The 19,888-nt window shown below is 44.0% G+C and overlaps 1 protein-coding gene across 1 annotated transcript; it reads left to right on the top strand.

Annotated features, from left to right (window-relative positions):
* Nucleotides 1-10,838: 10,838 nt before the first annotated feature.
* pcdh18a (protocadherin 18a) lies at nt 10,839-19,419 on the top strand. Its single transcript, XM_034128237.1, is given in 6 exon segments — nt 10,839-11,495; nt 11,497-13,764; nt 14,408-14,496; nt 15,102-15,274; nt 17,805-17,863; nt 17,865-19,419. Coding segments are annotated over 6 exon segments (3,570 nt in total). The 5' UTR covers nt 10,839-11,273; the 3' UTR covers nt 18,624-19,419.
* Nucleotides 19,420-19,888: the final 469 nt, after the last annotated feature.

Here is a 19,888-nt window from a genome sequence, read left to right as displayed (position 1 = left end):
GTGAATACATGTAAGATCATCTGCTTTCATTAACGTTGCAAGATGTGTGGGCATGTGTGCTGTCAATCACAATGCTGTCCCTCCCCAAAGTATACCTTGCATCATTGTGTAATTTACTCTGAATGGTAACAGGAATTACAAAATCAATCATTTTGAAGAAGCTGTTTCAGTTTTTTGTAGTGAAAAAGTATTGAAACTAACTGAGACCAATGATTAATGAAATCAATTCAGAAGTAGCATCATTTTCCTATTAACTTATATTCAAAACATTTTTTTTTAGCAACCAGAGGTTTTGAAAATTGAAATGTATGGCATTTCCACATTGGGTTCACTTTCCAAACCTAAAAGGATGACGCCTGCCTATTAACTTGTTCAGCAATACAAAACACAACACATCTTCTTTGTAGTGTCCCTGTTGTCCTAACTTTCCCACAATCTCATTAACACACCAAGTTCGGTAGACCGACTTCTGGAAATGTGTCTGAATGCTTTGGTGGAGGTCTGTGCTCTCAAGAAGACATTTTATTACCCTGTGTATTGGGAATTGTGATTAATTTTTGGTATCGACATTAGGAGGAAAATCCTTCGAAAACCAGTTTTTTTTATAAATTGAGCCACTTTCCTTTGTACACGTCTGAACCGACTAAAGAATGTTTTGCAGAGCTGTTTTTCAATGTTTCAGTCTTTCAATCATATGAGTCATTACAGTGCATCTCAGAATAAATCATCAGACCCTGAGCCGGCACTGCACAAGGCCAGAAGCAGGTGAGAACTTGTAATAATGGTTATTGATTAGCGCGCTAAGCACACTCTGTCCTGTCTTGTTTTTATTACAGATGAAAGCTACCGTTGCTCCGAGGCTGCCTTGCGTGTGCTCGCTGAAGGGGAATGTGTGAGAGAACGATGTTAAATTCAAGGAAGCCATTGCTATATTCATAAAAGTAATCAAGCGTGAACAAAAGCTGGTGTTGATGAGGATGTGGTGCATGTGGGAATTAATTTAGCTATTAATAATGATGGATGTAGGTGTTACAAAAAGAGAGAGAAAATGAATAGGGCATGAAAATCGACAATATGTGCGAGTATGTACTTAAATGTATCTCTGCTGCAAGTGTGATTGTGTGAAACCCTAATATGTATCAGCATGTGTTTGTTTCCACCTCCTCTCCTATGCTGCCTGTGATTAGGCCCCTGGGAGTGTCACGCTTTGCTCTTCCGTAAAATGCTTTTATGCCATGTGAGATTCTTTTTTCTTTTCACTGTCTATATGAAGAAAAGCTGTGATGTCAATGATTTGCTGTTAGCTGAGAAGAGCCAATACCAACAGCCTAGGAGTGAGACAGACTCGACTCGTATGATGATTATCTACGCTGATAAAACGTCTTTTACCACTGTTGGTGTGCTGCTTTTACAAATGCATTTCACGTGAGCGTTTTTAGAGTTGATGAACAAATGAACAGTTATTTTGCAGTCCTTTGAGTTGTCGGTTACATCCCTAATCATTTATGCACATACAATTAAATATTTTCTGACATTTATTTCATCTCACTCTTTTCTACAAACCATTAGGGTATCAAACAGATTGATGCTGCCCAGGTTAATAAGCATGTATGATGTTATGGTTTAGTTTGTAAATGACATGTTTTGAAGAGAAATCTCTTGGTGTACTCGTCAACGTCTCGGTGAGTGATTGGCAGCTATAAGACAGTAATACGATGCACGCATCGAGGTGAATACGATAATATCGATGAAACCAAGAGGCGTTTACTTTACTTGCCGAGCGAACGAGGAGTTAAATTGCCTGAAATTGGCTGCACGTTGTGATGTGTCATTCCTCCATCCGTCTTTCCATCTATCCATCCATCATCCCTCAGTCAACTTTTCCCATTTTTTTGTCCATTTTACATTTCTCCCCTTTCCAGTCATCCGTTGCGAGTGTTCCTCCCCTTCCCTCTCCCTCTGCAACTCGCCGCCTGCTGAGCTGATTGAACATTTTGCTGTTCGCTGTCTGGATTCTGTCCCAAATCCCCTGCATAAACTTGAAACACCATGTTAAGCATTCCTCAATAGTCCAACAACTTGTGAAATATGCGGTCAATTTGTTCATGTTTGCAACAACGCTGCCTCCCAGTCAAATGTATGATTGTCCTAATCCACTTTATCTCGCTACTTTGGTCTCTTTTATTTATTTTTTTAGTTCTTTTTTTCCTCCAAACCAAATCAAGGGGAGTTCAGGTGCGGCTGATGCTGCTCTATGACTAATGGGTTCTCTGAACACTGCATGCACACACAAACACAGGCATGGAAGCCACCTATCAGCACCCACACAATCATCCCAGCACTCTCAAGGTTGTCACAAATCAATCTGGAGTAGTGTTTTCATTAACCAAAGGTGAGAAGTTGAGTGTGTGAACGAGTGGAAAGAGGTTTTAATCGTGAACATGTGAGGGGCCAGAGGGTTCGCTGGAGAAGTCGCCATCCTTTTTTCTCTCTTCACTCCTACACGTCTCCCTCCCACACATCCCTTAATTTCTCTCTTCTCAATTCCTTCTTTGTTTCCCCCCACTTCCAATTCCACGCCCTCTCCTCACTGCTTCCCCCTGTATACCTTCTAACTCCACCCTTTTCTTTGATCAACTCCACTTCTTGACCCTTCCTCGTCCCTCCCTTCCACCTCTCCACTTCTCCCTCCCTTCATCCAGGCTTTTATCAGGCCCGGACATATTTCAACTTTTGCCTCTACCTTTCCACGCTCCTGAGGATTCATCATCCCTCCCTTGATTCTTTCCCTCGCTCCTTCAACCCTTCCCACCACCCTTTATCATGCCTCCCCCCCACCAAGCAACCATCCATCCATTTTTCCATTCCCCAGCTGCCAGCTCTCAGAACCGCAGGAACAGTAAATCTGGTGGAACCCCAGGAAGTGGGTCACAAGGGGACACTTAAACATGTAACACTCTAGTCAGGGCCTAACCCCTGGCGGAAAATCGCCTCATGAGTGCGCGTGCACGACCACGCTCACTTGAGCACACACACCGACAGGTTTTATATGGACGTCTGGGCTTTAAACAGAGAACTCTAAGTATAGGTTTGTTATTACAGCTCATGTTCTCTTACCTATAATCAATCCAAGTTGTTAGGATTTGCGATCAGGGGAAACAACGAGGGCTTTGTGTCACACAGACCTGGCAGTGCTGCAGCACTTTCCCCTGTTCCTGGTTTCCTCCTGTATGAACCTACACCCTTCAGAGGCTGGTGTGTGCCAGCAAGTCTCTGGAGCTAGTTAGGTTGGGTTTGTATGAGTGTGTGTGTGTGCCCCAGGGATCTCTGTTTTGAGTTAGGCTGTGTGCTCTGTGGCTGGTGTCGCTATTTGTTCTACTGCTGTTACTTACAAGCTAACATTTCCTAATTCATACAGGATGTAAGAAGGGTGCAGAAGTCTTTCATTTCTCTTTGAGGCACATGACCTCGACCTCATTACAAGTTCTTAATCAGAACCGCACAGCTGAAAAAAAAACTTTGCATCAATCAAAATGGGATTTTCTTGCAGTCTTTACTGGTGCTAATGAAAGCGTTCTGACACTGTTCACACATGTCCAGTGACATGTTCCAAAAGGAGCAGCTGTCACGGCGCGCTATAATAGTTATGTTGGAGACGATGGCGGCCTTCATGAGGAAGAAAACTTGGCCCTGTCCTCATTACTAGCCCGACACACATCTTCTGTCAAAGAAATCGGCTCCAAATAGGACCAATTCAGTTTGGATGCGGCGCGTCTCCAAAAGAGTTCCCTTTTTCAAAAACACTAATCTGTGGTCCACAAATTAGCTGTCAGTCATCAGCTGTAGACAGACATGGAATCTGGGAAAAGGCAGTCCCCGACAAATCAACAACACGTCAATCAAACACACAAACACGTTCACACTGGGATCAACGTGACGGGGTGCATGAACACACACACTCACAGGGACTAGGGGTTGCGTCTCCCAACCGTCTGATAGCATTTCCTCCTTTAGACTAATAGTCCCTAACTCTGTTTTCTCCATTAATTCAAGGTGACTCCTGCAAGACATTAGAGGATGGATATCGAGCTCACGGCTCTCAAGTGCCCTCCTAATTAATATTAATTTGTCATTTATATTTCCTCACTGAATTGCATTTTTGTAAAGGCGCTCTTATCTTCAAAAAGAAACCCTTTAAGAGTCAAGAAAATTGTTTCTAAGCATCCAATTGACACTCATGTCTGCAGATATTAGACAGCGTCTTGATGGGTTGTTGGAATTTAATGACATTGAAGCAACGTTGGATGAATAGGAAATGTTCCACTTTAAAAAGGAAAGTCAAAAGCACGACAGTAGTCATGGGATGACAATAGACTATTAATTATTTATTTTTAAGACCATTTAGTTTTCCTTGTCAACATGTGAAACAGCGCTTGCAAACAAAACAGCTAACAATGAAAAACGATTATGTGTGGGTAAAAATAAAGGATAAAGAGCATGGGTGTGCGTAATGGAAGTAGAAATGTTGTCTTGGATGATAAATGTTATTAGCCTACGAAATAGCCATTGTCAGTTTGTCACCACCATTCTATGCTTCAGATCGGCCAAACTGCACTGACCCTCACGTTATAGAAGTAACAGTTTAGCATTAAGGTTTATGTTTTGAAATTGAACAAGATTACTGTTTAGGTCATCTTATGTAAGTTAACTTCTTAAGTTAAAGCTATCAAAGTTTTCATGCTAAGCTAAGATAAGTTAAGCGTCTACCTCGTCTCATGTTTATCGGACACCTATGAGAGAATTGGTGACTTTGTCCAGACAGTTTTTTGAAATGTTATTAGCCTACTAAATAGTCATTATCAATCGTCATCACTACCATTCTATGCTTCAGATCGGCCAAACTGCACCGACCCCCAAGATGTAAAAGTAAAACAATCACAGTTTTAAACCCAAAAGTTGAACGTAAACAAGACTACTGGTAAGGTTTGGGAAATAAAGGTTGTTTAGGTTAGAACAAGTATGTTTCTTACGTTACTTAAATTAAATAATAAAATAAGTCAACATACAGTACGTCCAGAGTTGGGTAATAATAATATTACATTTGTCGTTAACGGAGTAATGTAACGCGTTACTTTTATAAATTCAGTAATCACACTATAGTTACTAACATTGCGCGAAAAAATGACTAGATTCTCCCTTTGACAGACTAGACTAGTAGTTACTGTTGGGGAATGCATTTCATCTTTCACCCTCTGACGCAGATGCCCAGCCTTGAGCAGCCGTTATCTCCCTTAAGATAAGATAAGGCTGCCCTAGCATTTTGTTGTTGTTACCAGTTTATGACCGGGCAACTCTCGGTTAGAGATAGTTATTGTTATGGGACACCTGGAACACATCCTTCTCGGGGTGTAGATGACCCCGAGCCATAAGCGACAACAAATGTGATTCAGTGTCCCTCAGCTGTTTAGTATATCTATTGAAGAATGTTGATTATTACACTCTGAACTAGATTATTAGATTATTACACTCTGAACTAGAGTCCTCACGGACGGCAAAAAAAGAGTCCTCACGGACAGTCAGACATTATACGATTTAAAATAAAAACAATAATCGTGGCTTGATATTGAGTAAGAAAATGTTTTTATGAAGCACAGCTTCCGGTCTTCCAAGACCCGACCGGACAAAAAGACGTGGTGCAGGCACGAAACATACTACCAATAGAAATACATTGCTTTTAAAATCGTTCTGTGTGACACGAAAAAAAGGGGAAAATCGTGTTGGTGAACATGAATCAATAGATTACATGTCGTGACTATAACACGAAATGCCGCGAGACTGGGTAGGCTAACACGAAGCTAGTAAAGACCCCCGAACCCAGAGTGATGATGTTGAGTGTGTGCCGACTCCGAACAAGCAGCAAAAACTAGAATTGTCACCGTTATTAACTTGTGTTATGTCTTCCTTATTGCAATAGTAATTGTTATATGTGTGCACATGTAGGCCTAAGTTTTAAGTTTTGGCTATAGGCTGTTGCTGAGTGACGCAAAATTAATGTAAAGTAACGAGTAAAGTAACGAGTTACTTTATGTAGAGAGTAACGAAGTAAAGTAATGTATTACTTTTTTTTAAAGTAATATGTAATATATTACTTTTTTTGAGTAACGACCCCATCTCTGAGTATGTCACACGCAACACAAACAGCAAAGTTGTGTGATATTTTAGTTTAATTATGCACTTCTTTACACATTCTTTGCCGCTTTTCGTATAATGTCACCCGACTTTATGTTTTGCTCCTGTCAAATTAACCAGCGCCATTAAAGGTGCGGTGTTTTCTTGTAATCGTGTAGGTGATTAAGGCAAGGCAAGGCAAGGCAAGTTTATTTATATAGCACCTTTCAACACAAGGTAATTCAAAGTGCTTTACAAAAATGGAAGACATTTTAAAAATGGCATTTAAAATCAGTCATTATTAACTATGTGAATACATTATAACCTCCTCTTGATCCCACTCTTAGCAGGCTGCTTCGAAACCCTATCTAGGAGGCTGATAACGCCTATTTAATTAGCTGATAACATTCACAGCAGGTGAAAAATAAATCAAACAAGCACATATCCTGATATATTCTGTTATTGTCGTGAATAATAGTTTGCTTATTGTAACCCTGGTTTCATATTTGTTGAATTTCCCATAAATCACTATCAGGAATAAAAACATTGCCCTCACCAAGTTAATATCTGGGAACATAAGCAGTCAGATGAAGAAATAAGTATACAAAAAAGCCTTTACCATACTTGCTGCAGTTGTGTGGATACAGATTTTCCTGTGCAATGAATGCAATCATTAGCAAATGTTAAGGAAACATGTTTTCAACCCATTCTGACTTGAAATCGAGGCAATTACTCTGCTGAGTATGTTATTATAAGAAAAATAAAGTATAGTCACCACAAAAAGAGTCCTAAATGGCACTAAACTAGAATTATCCTTTAATGTAGGACTGAGAGAATAAAAATAACAGCTATTAGAAGGAACTAGAGATGTTTCCTATTAAATGTGAAGCCGGGCCTTGCTTACAGAGACAGAGAGAGATAAAGTGGTTCAGTCCTGAGTGCTGCGGTGCTGATTGTGAGAGATGCCTTTGTGTTTCTCTGTGCCATGTCTTGGTAAGGGGAAAACACCTCGCTGTCAATGCCATTCAGTCAGATAAAGTGTACACATAAAGTCAGCTAGGTATGAATCAGAGCGAGAGAATGAGGCCAGGGAAAGAATGACTGGATGATTAGACACCCAAACTGCTCCCTCATGTCATGCAAAACAAACAAACTCCAACCCAGAAACTACAATGGAACAGGGAAGGAGCTTCTTATTTGATATTGACAACAAAGAAAAATAAGTTCTACTGGGGAAATTTCTCAAAGCCAAGCACTGACAGTTCACGGTCCTTTAGGAGTAGAATGGAACAGAAAAGAAAATGCATTGGTCAACCATACAGTATGTCCGTGCTGGAGTTAAAATGACACTTTGTACTGCCCCTGCAGAGGGAAGGTATGAATATTTTATACACCTCTCCTACCGCATAAGTCTGTAAAAAGAAAAAAGTAACAGCCTGTTCTTTTCATTGGGTGCCGGGCTGAGGGACTGTAGGAGCGGTGCAGTAATGCTCCGCGCTTTAAAAAAAGGTGACCAAACACATTCTTTTCAGCAGCCCTATAGTTCTGCCTGGGCTATACATTTGTCGGCCAACTGTTGACATCGCTTGCAATATGCTGCGCTCGGAGTGTGATCACCACCATGGACTGTGAGCAAGAACAAGGCAGGGCAGACTCTTTCTTGTCTTCCCTGCACAGATACACACACACAATGGTGGCCAACGAGTCATAAAGTAATAAAGCCCCATGGACCCCTAATGAAAGAGAATAAGAGGATGGGGGGAAAGTGAACTCGGATGAATAACAATCATTGCTCTGGTGTGTGTGTGTGTGTGTGTGTGTGTGTGTGTGTGTGTGTGTGTGTGTGTGTGTGTGTGTGTGTGTGTGTGTGTGTGTGTGTGTGTGTGTGTGTGTGTGTGTGTGTGTGTGTGTGTGTGTGTGTGTGTGTGTGTGTGTGTGTGTGTGTGTGTGTGTGTGTGTGTGTGTGTGTGTGTGTGTGTGTGTGTGTGTGTGTGTGTGTGTGTGTGTGTGTGTGTGTGTGTGTGTGTGTGTGTGTGTGTGTGTGTGTGTGTGTGGGAGGTATGTCCCTTCAGCAGCAGTGCAAGCAAACTCCCTCTCTGTGGTCCAACACCCCCCAACGTTGGAATGGAAACCACCAAATCGCCGCTAATTGAATAAGTGACAATGAGCGGGCAGACGAGGCGACAGATGCTCGCGTGCCTTTACAACCCAAAAGCACACACACATTCCTCTTGACTCCAATCTGAACCGGGGTCTAGAGGCGCATTTTACTATGGCCGCCCCACCTGCTGCTGGGAGGGAGGGAGAGAATATTGCCATGAATGTTCACGACAGACGTTTAATTCACACTATCACTTTATGGCTACAAGGCCCCGGCACAGGGAGGCGATAATGAGGGGAGCTGCAGCCAGAGCTGTTTGTTTGTTTAGTGCTGATCGCCTTTTTCTATGTGTGGAGATCTGGGCCTCAGAGCCACCTATGGATCAATAAAAGCCCGGGAGAAGGAGAAGTTAAACAAAAAACGTACAAGAGTATTGCACCTGCTGCTGAGGATGAATATTTTTTGCCTTGATTATTGGAGTTCTTAAGCGCCCAAAAGGCCATGTTTGTTCGGCTCCTCTGGTTATGTAGCGTGCCTAAATGTATTAAGTCTCCATCTGCTTTTTACTTAGATTATACCCCCTCGCTCTATACATTAATTGTTTTATTCCGCGCAGTGTTTAAGACCCCCGCGCGCCCCACTCTCACCTCCACCCCCTCCGACTCTTTCTTTTGCTCCCCTTCTTCCAGAAACTCCAGAGCGGACTTTGTTCTCCAAATGTGATTAGCTTCTCTGGGACGCAGGGCATAATTGCATTACTGCATTGTGAGCATTCGGAGCTATGGAAATGTTAGGCGCCCGTATCAAACCTGTTTAAATACCACTAAGATGTGCAAAAGAAGGAGGCGTGAATGCAAACATTTTGCAGACATAGACACAGGGACACAGGGAGAGGGAAATAAAGGTTTTTCCGCCAATTTAAGGCTCCTGGATTTAAAATAAAAAACAGGCTTCTGGTTGGTGTCCGTGCACGTTTTCGAATATTTAATAAGGTATTGTTTTGTTTCCTAAGAAGATCAGCCCACATTGAATCACGCGGTTCAAATGGATAACATCTAGTCCTGCTTCTTTTTACATATTACATTGCTCATGAAGCCAGTTGGTAGCAGCTGGTGGTAAATTATTCATTTGTTTTTGCAGATTCCGTATCTGTCTATTCCTTAAGGTTAATTATGTTCTCCGAAAAAAATCATTCTGAAAGTGTTGCCTGGGAATTTGCTTCAGCTAAGCGATCAGTGAGGGTGAGCGGGGCAGTTATGAGTTGTAGTCTTCTTCCGGGGGGTGCTTGTTCTGGGAGTTCTGCCACAGATGGTCACGTATACAGTTGCGTCTCATCTCCCAACTCCACTGCTATAGTATTTCATTTGAATATTTATGGAGCTGTTATTGCAATAACTGAAGTCCCTATTAGCTGAGCGCATGTTTCCATCATCTCTAACTGTCTTAGACGCGCGCAAGCTCGTGCACATGACGAAATGGGTGAATGGATGGCAGTTGGGGGGGGGGGGGGGGGGTTGCGGGGTCTTCTACTATTCCCATGACAATAATTTCCTCGCAGTTGTGTGGGGTTTTGGGGCTCTGTTTGAGCCTTGTTTGGTTGGCTGTAATCGCCGGGTCCTTGTGCCAAACAAACTGCTCCAGATGGTCTCCAGAATGTGAGGTCCCAGTTGTGCACAATTGTGAAACCTTAGATCTCTCCCCTCATTCCTTTCTTTCTCTCATTTAATTTCTTCATTTATCTGTTTAAAAAAAAAAATCCAAGCTGGTGAGTTTTTTTTTTTGCTGCGCTCGTTATCAAAAAACCCTCCTTCCTGCAGGGAGTTTGAAGTGATGTTGAACAGATTTGTGCACGGGGACAGAGCTGTTCCTCGGCGTGACCAACTCTTTAAAGGCATTCATTAGAGTCCGGCTGCCTTTCAACGCGATTCTCCACACAGCTTACCCGGCTTATACTCTGCACCCACAGACAGCCACAGATGAGACGCATATGTGAGAAAAAAAAAATATTTCACTTCAAACATACAGCACAAAGTGCCTGTGCATGAAGAAGAGGGGTAGTCAGCTGCCACTTGAAAGTGAAGACCAAATACATTATAAGGCATGCATATATAATGCCCTGCAACCCAGTGCCAGTCAGCTGTTTGTGGATAGGTTGTGGGTGCTATATATCAAAAGTGTGCCTATCAATGCTTTAAAGGTGGTGGGTGACACTGCTGGTGATTGAGGTGACTTTATCTTTGTCTAATGGTTATTTAGACTCTGTGCGTCTCCATGCTGTCTGGGGAGAACAGACCTGAAGCGAGGAACTCATAAACCTTCCTGTGGTTTTATAGCAGTGAAAAACGGCAGGATAAGCTTCTTCAATGAATGTTTTCTTCTTCAGTTTATTTTCTCCCTTGTCCATTGTAAGGGTATGATCGTTACTCTGAGAAGTAGGGTGAGTGAACCCCACAGGGCGGGGTGTTTTTTTTTTTTAATCCCCCCACTTGCCTCCCCTCTTGCGCCTCCTTCCCTCTCTCCTCTGGAGTTTGAGTGGCCACCAGCCAGCTTTTGATTTGAGAAGCGTTTGTCTTTCCCGACATGTGAAAAGGGAGGCCGGGGCTGATGTACAACGAGTTGGTTAGAGGCGGGTTATTTTTGGGCAAGTCTGTATGCCGAGGCAGCTCAAACGGAGTGAGGCAGTGAAGGAGAGCGCACGGCGCACAGAGCAGACGCAGGGAAGAGAGGGAGGAAGAGCGCACAGATTTCAGTGGCATTCAGATGCTCCTCGTGCACACTGGACGCGCGTAACATATCTGTAAGGAGGCAGGCAGACGTACATTTGGATGTCTTTTGAAGATTAGAACAACTTGAGCGAGTTTATCTTTAACATTTGAATGTTTTTCCTCCTCGCTGCGCGGAGAGACATGCAGCTGCTGATTGAAGGAGCACAGCATTTAGTAAGTTAAAACTGGGACTGCGGTTGGAGTTTTTTCGGGGGATTTGTGTTTTGCTTCAGCTAGAAATGCAACCAGGAAAAATGCAAGGACTATTTGTGACAAGAATGTGGAAAGTTGTGGCTGTTTTGGCAATGGCGACTCAACACGTCACCAGTAAGACATTGAAATACCAGATACACGAAGAGCAGAAGGTTGGCACGGTTATTGCCCGTTTGAAAGAAGATGTCGCGGATGTCGTGGCAAAACTTCCGAGCTCCGTGTCGCTGCGCTTCAGAGCCATGCAGAGGGGGGGGCTCGTCTTTCCTCATGGTGCGCGAGCAGGACGGAGAAATCAGCATCAGGACCAAAATTGACCGTGAGAAACTCTGCGAAAAGAATCTCAACTGTTCTATTCAATTTGACGTGCTGACGCTCCCCACGGAGCACTTGCAGCTTTTTCACGTCGAGGTGGAAGTGTTGGACATCAACGATAACGCACCCCTGTTCGCCCGTGCCGTTATCCCCATTGAAATCTCTGAGAGCGCGGCTGTGGGTGCGCGCATTCCCCTGGACAGCGCCACAGATCCTGATGTCGGGGAAAACTCACTATACACGTATGCCTTAGAGCCCAACAACTTCTTTAAGATTGATATCCAGTCCAGGACTGACGGGGCTAAATATGCAGAGCTGGTGGTGCTCAGGGAGTTGGATCGGGAGGTGCGCTCTGGGTATGAACTTAAATACACGGCTTCTGATCGGGGCGTTCCCCCAAGAACAGGTTCGACCCTCCTTAAAATCAGTGTCAGTGACTCAAACGACAACAGCCCAATTTTTGACAAGTCATCATATGTCATAAATCTCCCAGAAAACGCACCTGTTGGCACACTGATCATTGACCTGAATGCCACTGACGCGGATGACGGCACCAACGCCAAAATAGTCTACTCATTCAGCAGTCACGTGTCCCCCAAAATAATGGAGACATTCAAGATTAATCCTGACAGTGGCCGTCTGACTCTCATCAGGCGCGTGGACTATGAGGCTGTTAACTCTTATGACATTGATGTCCAAGCACAGGATATGGGTCCCAACTCCATGCCAGCTCACTGCAAGATCCTGGTCAAACTGGTGGACGTGAATGACAATAAACCTGACATAAGCATCAATCTCATGTCCTCTCAAGGGAATGGGGACGCAGCTTATATATCTGAGGCTTCTCCTTTGGACACGTTTGTAGCGCTGGTTAGGGTGGAGGACTTGGACTCTGGGCTGAATGGTGAGGTGGAGTGCAAGCTTCACGGTCAAGGATATTTCAAACTTCAGAAATCCTACGAGAACAACTACATGATTTTGACAAATGTGTCCCTGGATCGAGAAAAGAGGTCAGAGTTCAGTCTAACAGTGGTGGCCGAGGACCGAGGGACCCCCAGTCTCTCTACTGTCAAACATTTTACTGTGCATGTGACTGATGAAAATGACAACCCCCCACGGTTCGAGAAGGGTCAGTATGAGATATTTAAATCGGAGAACAATGCCCCTGGAGCGTATCTGACCTCCATCATGGCCACTGATCCTGATCTGGACAACAATGGACAGGTGAGCTACTCCATCTTGGAGAACTCTGTTCATGGGAGCTCCATCTCCACCTACGTCACTATTGACCCCTCCAATGGTGCCATCTACGCTCTGCGCACATTTGATCGTGAGGACGTTAGTCGCATCACGTTTGTTGTGCAAGCCAAAGACGCGGGGAAACCACCGCTGGTCAGCAACGCCACGGTAATTCTGAACATTCTGGATGAAAACGACAACCCTCCGGTCATCGTGGTCCCCCAGCTGTGGAACTTCACTGCTGACGTGCCTGCGTCAAAGTTCACAGAGGCCGGACACTTAGTAACCGCTATTAGGGCGACTGATCGCGACACCGGGGTCAACGCCGAGCTCATCTGCTCCATCGTCAGCGGCAACGAGGAGGGATTCTTCATGATTGACCCAAGAACGTGTGAAATCCACGCTAACGCAAGTTTGGAGAACTTCCCCCATGAACACGCTGAGTTGACCGTGGTGGTTAGAGATCAGGGTAGGGAGAACCTCAGTGCTAAGGCGGCTCTTAAAATCACCCTCTATGAGAACATGGAGAATCACGTCCAGGTGATGGACCAGGGGGAGTCTTCCCTCGACGCTTCCCTGATCATCATCATCTCCCTGGGGGCCATCTGCACCGTGCTCCTGGTCATCATGGTTGTGTTCGCCGCCCGCTGTAACCGGGAGAAGAAGGACACGAGACACTCGTACAACTGCCGGGTGGCAGAATCCACCCACCAGCACCATCCCAAGAAGCCTGCCCGCCAAATCCACAAAGGTGACATCACCCTTGTTCCCACGGTGAACGGCACTCTGCCAATCAGAGCTCACCACCGCTCGCCGTCGGACACGCCCCCCATGGACCGAGCCCAGATGGGGAGCCGGCAGAACCACCACAGCCGCCAGTCACTAAACAGCCTGGTGACCATCTCGTCCAATCACATTCCAGAGAGCTTCGCCCTGGAACTGGCGCACGCAACTCCACCAGTGGAGGTGAGCACACACACACACACACACACACACACACACACACACACACACACACACACACACACACACACACACACACACACACACACACACACACACACACACACACACACACACACACACACACACACACACACACACACACACACACACACACACACACACTAGCATTCTCATCTTCACACAGCTGTTTCCGTTTGAGCAAATGAACTCATCTCCATGTGAGACAGCGGCTTAATCAACATTGCCCGTAGTTCAAAGTGACTCATTAAAACTGTTGATGATTATAGATGTGTCTTTGTCTTTACCTTGTTTGCACCCCGTCACCATTACCTCCATCATAACCACCTGACTCACCCCCTCAGTCATATGTCTCCATATTCACATAGAACCCCCCCCCCCCCCCCGCCAATCTCTTTTTTAAATATTTAGTTTTAACATCATCCATTTTGTCTCGACCATTTCAGCTGCCTCTCCATCATCCATTTTGTGTTTACTCATCCATTATTTTGTCTTTTGTGTTGTCTCCCTTCTTTTTTTTTCTCCTCCTCAATTCCCATCTGTTTTTCAACCCCCCTTTTTTCGTTTCTTTCCTTTTGTTTTTTTCTTTATTTTTTCTTTGTTTTGTTATTTTTTTTGGATGTAGCAAGTCTCACAGCTTCTGTCCATGCTCCATCAGGGCCAGTACCAGCCCAGACCCAGTTTCCGTGGCAACAAATACTCCCGCAGCTACAGGTAATTTACCCCAATCACTCAGTCCCCTGAAAGATTATCTTTTGTTTACTTTTCAAACCCTTGTTTTTCATTGTGTATTACATGTTCCAACAACCTGTTGTTCAGTTGTGCCTGTCAGTTGCTCAATTACATGTAGATCATAATTTGATGGCGTGTAAATGTATTTTTGTTGTCATATTTCAGTTGTTATCACATCAATGTCATTCAGTTTCGAAAGTGTGCAACACATATCTGAAAGTCAATTGAAAAAAAAAAATTGGGTTCAGGTTGCAAAGCATCATTACTTTCATCATATTCTCCCCTTATGATCTCTGGTTGATAGATTTATTGTTGCCCCTTGTGGCTGTTGTGATAGATTTATTGAGGGATCTACCTGCCTTTAGGATTTATGGGCCCGAGCGTTGTCTAGATACTTGACAGACTCCAGGAGCAGCCTTAAGTTTTTATATGATAGATTCCTTCCTGCCATCAGTGTCCTCTGAGATTGATTCTACCAGCAACACATAACGCTTCCTGACTTTGTATTTGCAAAACATTGTTTTTCAGATCTCTCCGACAGATTGATACTTCTATTTGTTTATGATTTTTCTTTTTGTCCCTCTTAGATATGCATTACAAGACATGGACAAGTTCAGCCTGAAGGACAGTGGCCGTGGGGACAGCGAGGCGGGGGACAGTGACTGTGACATGGGTCGGGAATCCCCTGTGGACAGGCTGCTGCTGGGGGAGGGCTTTTCTGACCTCATACACCTCGAAATGCACCATCGACTCCACCCAGGTGAGCTGAAACTTACGTCACCTTCTCATCCTGACAGTCTCTCATCTCAACACACCCCACCCCCCCCCCCACCCACCTATTCCATACCACTTATTGCCACTGGGCTGGGTCACACACCTGACACCCTGTATAGCAGCACTTGACACTCAACTATCACCTCAACGTCAGATCTCAATCTCACCTCAGTATAGTGGTACCATGAAAAAGTTGGGAAGACATGCGTTGTGATGTGCTTCTTTGTCTAGGATGGATTGATATAAGTGTTGTTTAAGAATCCAGTAGAGGCAGGTGTGAAAAATAGCGGGTGATACATTTGTATAAGTCTGATCAAAAATTATTCTCTCAGGTGGTTAAAGGTGAAAAACAAAATGTGTTCTTATAAGTTTGCTGTGAATACTGGTTTTGCACTTCAAACAAAATGTAAAAATAAATGTCTTAACATGTTAAAAACTCCTCCAGAATAATAGGCTACATGTAGTTTTATTCTCCTTACTTGGAACATTGGGGAAGTGGTGCACTTCAGCCTCTTGTGGCCAAATTGAGTATTACAACAACACATACAAATAATATGTGCCAAAACTTCTTTACTCCTTTTTTTCATAGATTTAAAATTCATTTGGAAAAAAGACCCTGGACATTTTTTTTTGTACCGGCTCAGAAGATGAAACCATTAAAATTAGACATATCAATCAATATTATTTATGCAGCCAAATATCTCAAATTACACATTTGTCTCAGGTGGCTTTACACTGTGTATAGCATACGACACCATCAGTCAGAAGACCATCGCAGCAGACAAGGAAAAACTCTGAAGAAACCCAAAAATAGCTTAGATTTAGATATTTAATCCCCAAAATAAAAAAACATCTCTTGCCTCTGAGGGCTTCAGTATATTCCAAATCTGTTAAAATGACAAGATTGAGTTTTTTCTCAGATTCCAAGACCAAATCATAATCGGTGAAATTAGCTATTATCCCCGGACCACACCCAGAGTCTGGCCACCTTGTTCCTGACACATTTGATCGCCATGGACAACCGCAGGCCTAAACCCATTATTTGGCTGTACACCTGCCTTTACAGCCCTGTTCCCAACACAATCCCCATTGTGCTGAGGCCCATTCTTCCACACAGCCCTCATTTCCACGCTCGTTATCACACCGAGGAGGGTTACAGTGTGTTTGGCTGTTTGTGTGTGGCTTTGTGTATCTTAGTGTGTGCCCCTAAGTTAGAGTCGTGTCTGTAAAATCCTCCCCGGAGTGGAGATGAGTCGCCTGTCACTCAGCGGTACGCGTCTCTCAGTGTTTTTTTCTTCTTCTCTCCTTCCTTTCTTTCTTTTTTTTTCTCTTTTTTTACCCCCCTGGTGAGTGACAGTGGTGCGCTTTCATGTCTGAACTGAGGAGAATTCATAGTAATTGCTTTTAGAATGATGTTATTCTCCCTCTCCCTCACTTACGCCGTCCGTCTCTCCCGCACTCCTACATGCCTGAGAGCTCCTCGGCGTCTCTCGCTCCTCTGTACTTGTTAATGCATTCTCTATCTTTATTGAGATGGCTAAAGGGAGGGGTGGGGGACATGGGCAGTGTTTCAGTATCTCTTTTTTTCTTCTCCCTTTGAGAAAGACTTGGAGGTGTTGCACCTCCTTCCTACCTCCCCTTCCCTTCCTCTATCTCTTATGCTAATATGAAAAAAAGGGGAGGGGAAGGAGATAATAAGCCGAGAGGGAGGATTATCCCTCTTTCTCTTCTACAGATTTAATTTGTTTAGATTTTTCTATTTAGATGGGCAAATGTGGCTATTCATGCTAGATATGATAAAAGAACTAAACAAGCGAATCTCTGCCTCAGCCGAGTATATTCAGGAGATGCGGGCATGCTTGGCAGAGCAGCCAAATATTACATTAACATCTGCCTGGAATGCCATTTGGGAGGCTTCTCGCAATTATTCATTTATTTATCCAGTTCCACAAACTGTTTTCTTACCTGGCACTGCCCTGGTATCTGTGCCGTCAGCTGTAAATATCACCAATATGGTCTTCCAAGCAAGGATATGTAGAAATAATGTAAACCAGTACCTGTTGTGATCTTGAGGTCAATGAAAGAGCACTTATGTATGAAATATTGAACATGTTTTGTACATGGGGTAATCAATAGGGTTGGCAAAAGGACATCGTTTGTGAGGATCCTTGAGTTTCCCCGTCTTAGTTGACTAATAAGAGCAAAATCAAAAAGGATTTATTACATTTTTGGCATTTTAAAGGTTTTTTTTCATGCTGGATTAGTTATTTCCAACAAATGTATGAGGACAGCATATTACATAAAAAAAAACAGAACAATATTATTCAATTATATATAAGCTTGTTTTACCAAAGCACCACGTTTTAACAAACCCCAGAATTTTGAACATTATTTATTATCTGTTCCTTGTTTTTGCTTTGTCATTCTCTGTTTTTCTCCTCTATTTATTGTTCTGTTCTAGTCATTAAAAAAAGTTTTTCAAGCTGGTCCTAACTATGTCCTTTTTTTTTCTTCAGCTATGAGACTGTGCACGGATGAATGTCGCGTCCTGGGACACTCTGACCAGTGTTGGATGCCCCCCCCTTACCTCGCCTGCTTCCTGCGACTACCGCAACAACATGTACATCCCCGGGGAGGAGTCCTCCCAGCAGCCCCAGCAGCTCGACGACGACGAGTCCTCTGTCGATTCGGAGCGCCGCAAGAGCTTCTCCACTTTCGGCAAGGAGCCCGGCAGCGAAGAGGCGGGGGTCCCCGGAGATGGGAGCGACGCTTGTGCGGCTGCCGGAGGAGGGGCTGGTTCCCTCCTCACCGAGATGAACTCTGTGTTCCAGAGGCTCCTCCCCCCTAACATGGACTCGTACACTGAGTGCACTGAAACCAGCCCGCCTTCGTCCTCGTCGACCGCTGAGAGGGGAAGCGGGCGCGGTGGCAACATCGCAGGTAACCACAGTAACAACACTGTTCCTCAGGACAACCGCAGAGGCTTGTTGCCGGGTGGGAAAGCCCCCGCTTACCCTCCGGGTGTGGCTGCGTGGGCGGCCAACACCCACTACCTTAACCCCGGAAGTGGAAGTGTGGGAAACAATCACGTCACCCCCTCTCCTTCCTCATCCTCCACGCCCACTTCCACCTCCACCTCCACCAATGGACAGCCACCGCACCTCAAATGGCTGCCGGCCATGGAGGAGATCCCGGAGAATTACGAGGAAGACGACTTCGATGGCGTCTTCCATCAGGGCAGCAAGCGAAGTGAAAGCCGCCACGAGCCCGGCATGGACGCTAGCGAGCTGGTGCACGAGATCAACAAGCTGCTGCAGGATGTCCGGCAGAACTAGAGAGGAGGCATAGCATGGTTTCGCATTTCACAACATCCTGCTTGTTCTTTGTGCCAACATATATGACCGTCATGATGACTGTTTTCTCGTTCACTGTAATGCCTGTCTTGTTTGTTTTTTACCAAATATCCTTGATACCTCTCAGTGCGGAAAAGACTCCTAGAGAAAAAGTGAAAAACACGGCACTGAAGTAGGGATCAAGATGACTTAAAGGCATCAAAGCGAGCGCTCCAAGAACAGATTGCTCAGCTGTTATTACCGTCTCTGTGAAAGTTGCGCGAATGAGTGATTTCAAATGGAAATCCGCCAACAAGAACTGTACCCTTTCTTCATTTGTAATGTTTACAGCAGCGTGAACAGACTCCACAGGGAGGAACCAACTGTTGTGTGATCTAATTTCTGCTTTTTTTTTACGGTGTACAATATTGTACAGTGTTAGTGGAAACGATGTTTTGTTATCATGGAATGTAACTGTACAATTTGACCTTTGTATTTTAAAAATACACTCTTTTTTACTTCTATATATTTATATGTGTCCATGTATGTTTGTACAGAAAAAAAACAAATGTCTATTTTTTATATTTGTCACTGCATGTCTTAATATCACTTAATGTGTCTCTTATTCCTCTGCCCCTTTATTTTATAAAAACAATTATATTTAATTTTGGTATTGAATGTGTGTGTGTGTGCGTATTAAAAAATAATCACATTCCAATGCAGTTCCATGTTGGAAGTTGGTTTTGTATGGTGACTTTGTGACCATTGGTTGATAAATAAAGTGGAGGGATTCATAACAGTGTCTCGTATCGTGATTCTTTCAGACATTTCCTGACTTTGCTTTTTTATTTCTCATTATGTTTTCCATCAATTTGTGTCTTAGCACCCCCTAATGTCTAGTGACAAAACTGCAGCACAGCCAAGAAAACTGCCATGTGCTTTCCAGGCAAACTACCCGAGCCCCATTATACAACAATTCACAAGCATGACTCTGCTAATAAACATGCCATTAGTTGTAAATGTATTCCCAAATGATCTCTTTAGATTAAAATGCAGTTAGGTGTTAATTTAGTTTCATAGTCTGTCTTCAATGTCTCTCATCCATGACAGTATCACGCTTATTGTAAATACGCTTAGCAAATGAACAGCGTCTGATAATAGCTGCACATGATGAGAAATCAAAAAGTACACCGCGGCCATATGGGCTGGTAATACAATTAAATAGAAAGTGTGGGTAGCGAGCCCCTCCCCTGCACTCTGCTGATGAT

This window comes from Trematomus bernacchii, unplaced genomic scaffold (genome assembly GCF_902827165.1).
Source record: "Trematomus bernacchii unplaced genomic scaffold, fTreBer1.1, whole genome shotgun sequence".
Taxonomy (NCBI): domain Eukaryota; kingdom Metazoa; phylum Chordata; class Actinopteri; order Perciformes; family Nototheniidae; genus Trematomus; species Trematomus bernacchii.
Note: the sequence above shows the minus strand (reverse complement) of the source record. Positions and strands in the feature narration are given on the sequence as shown.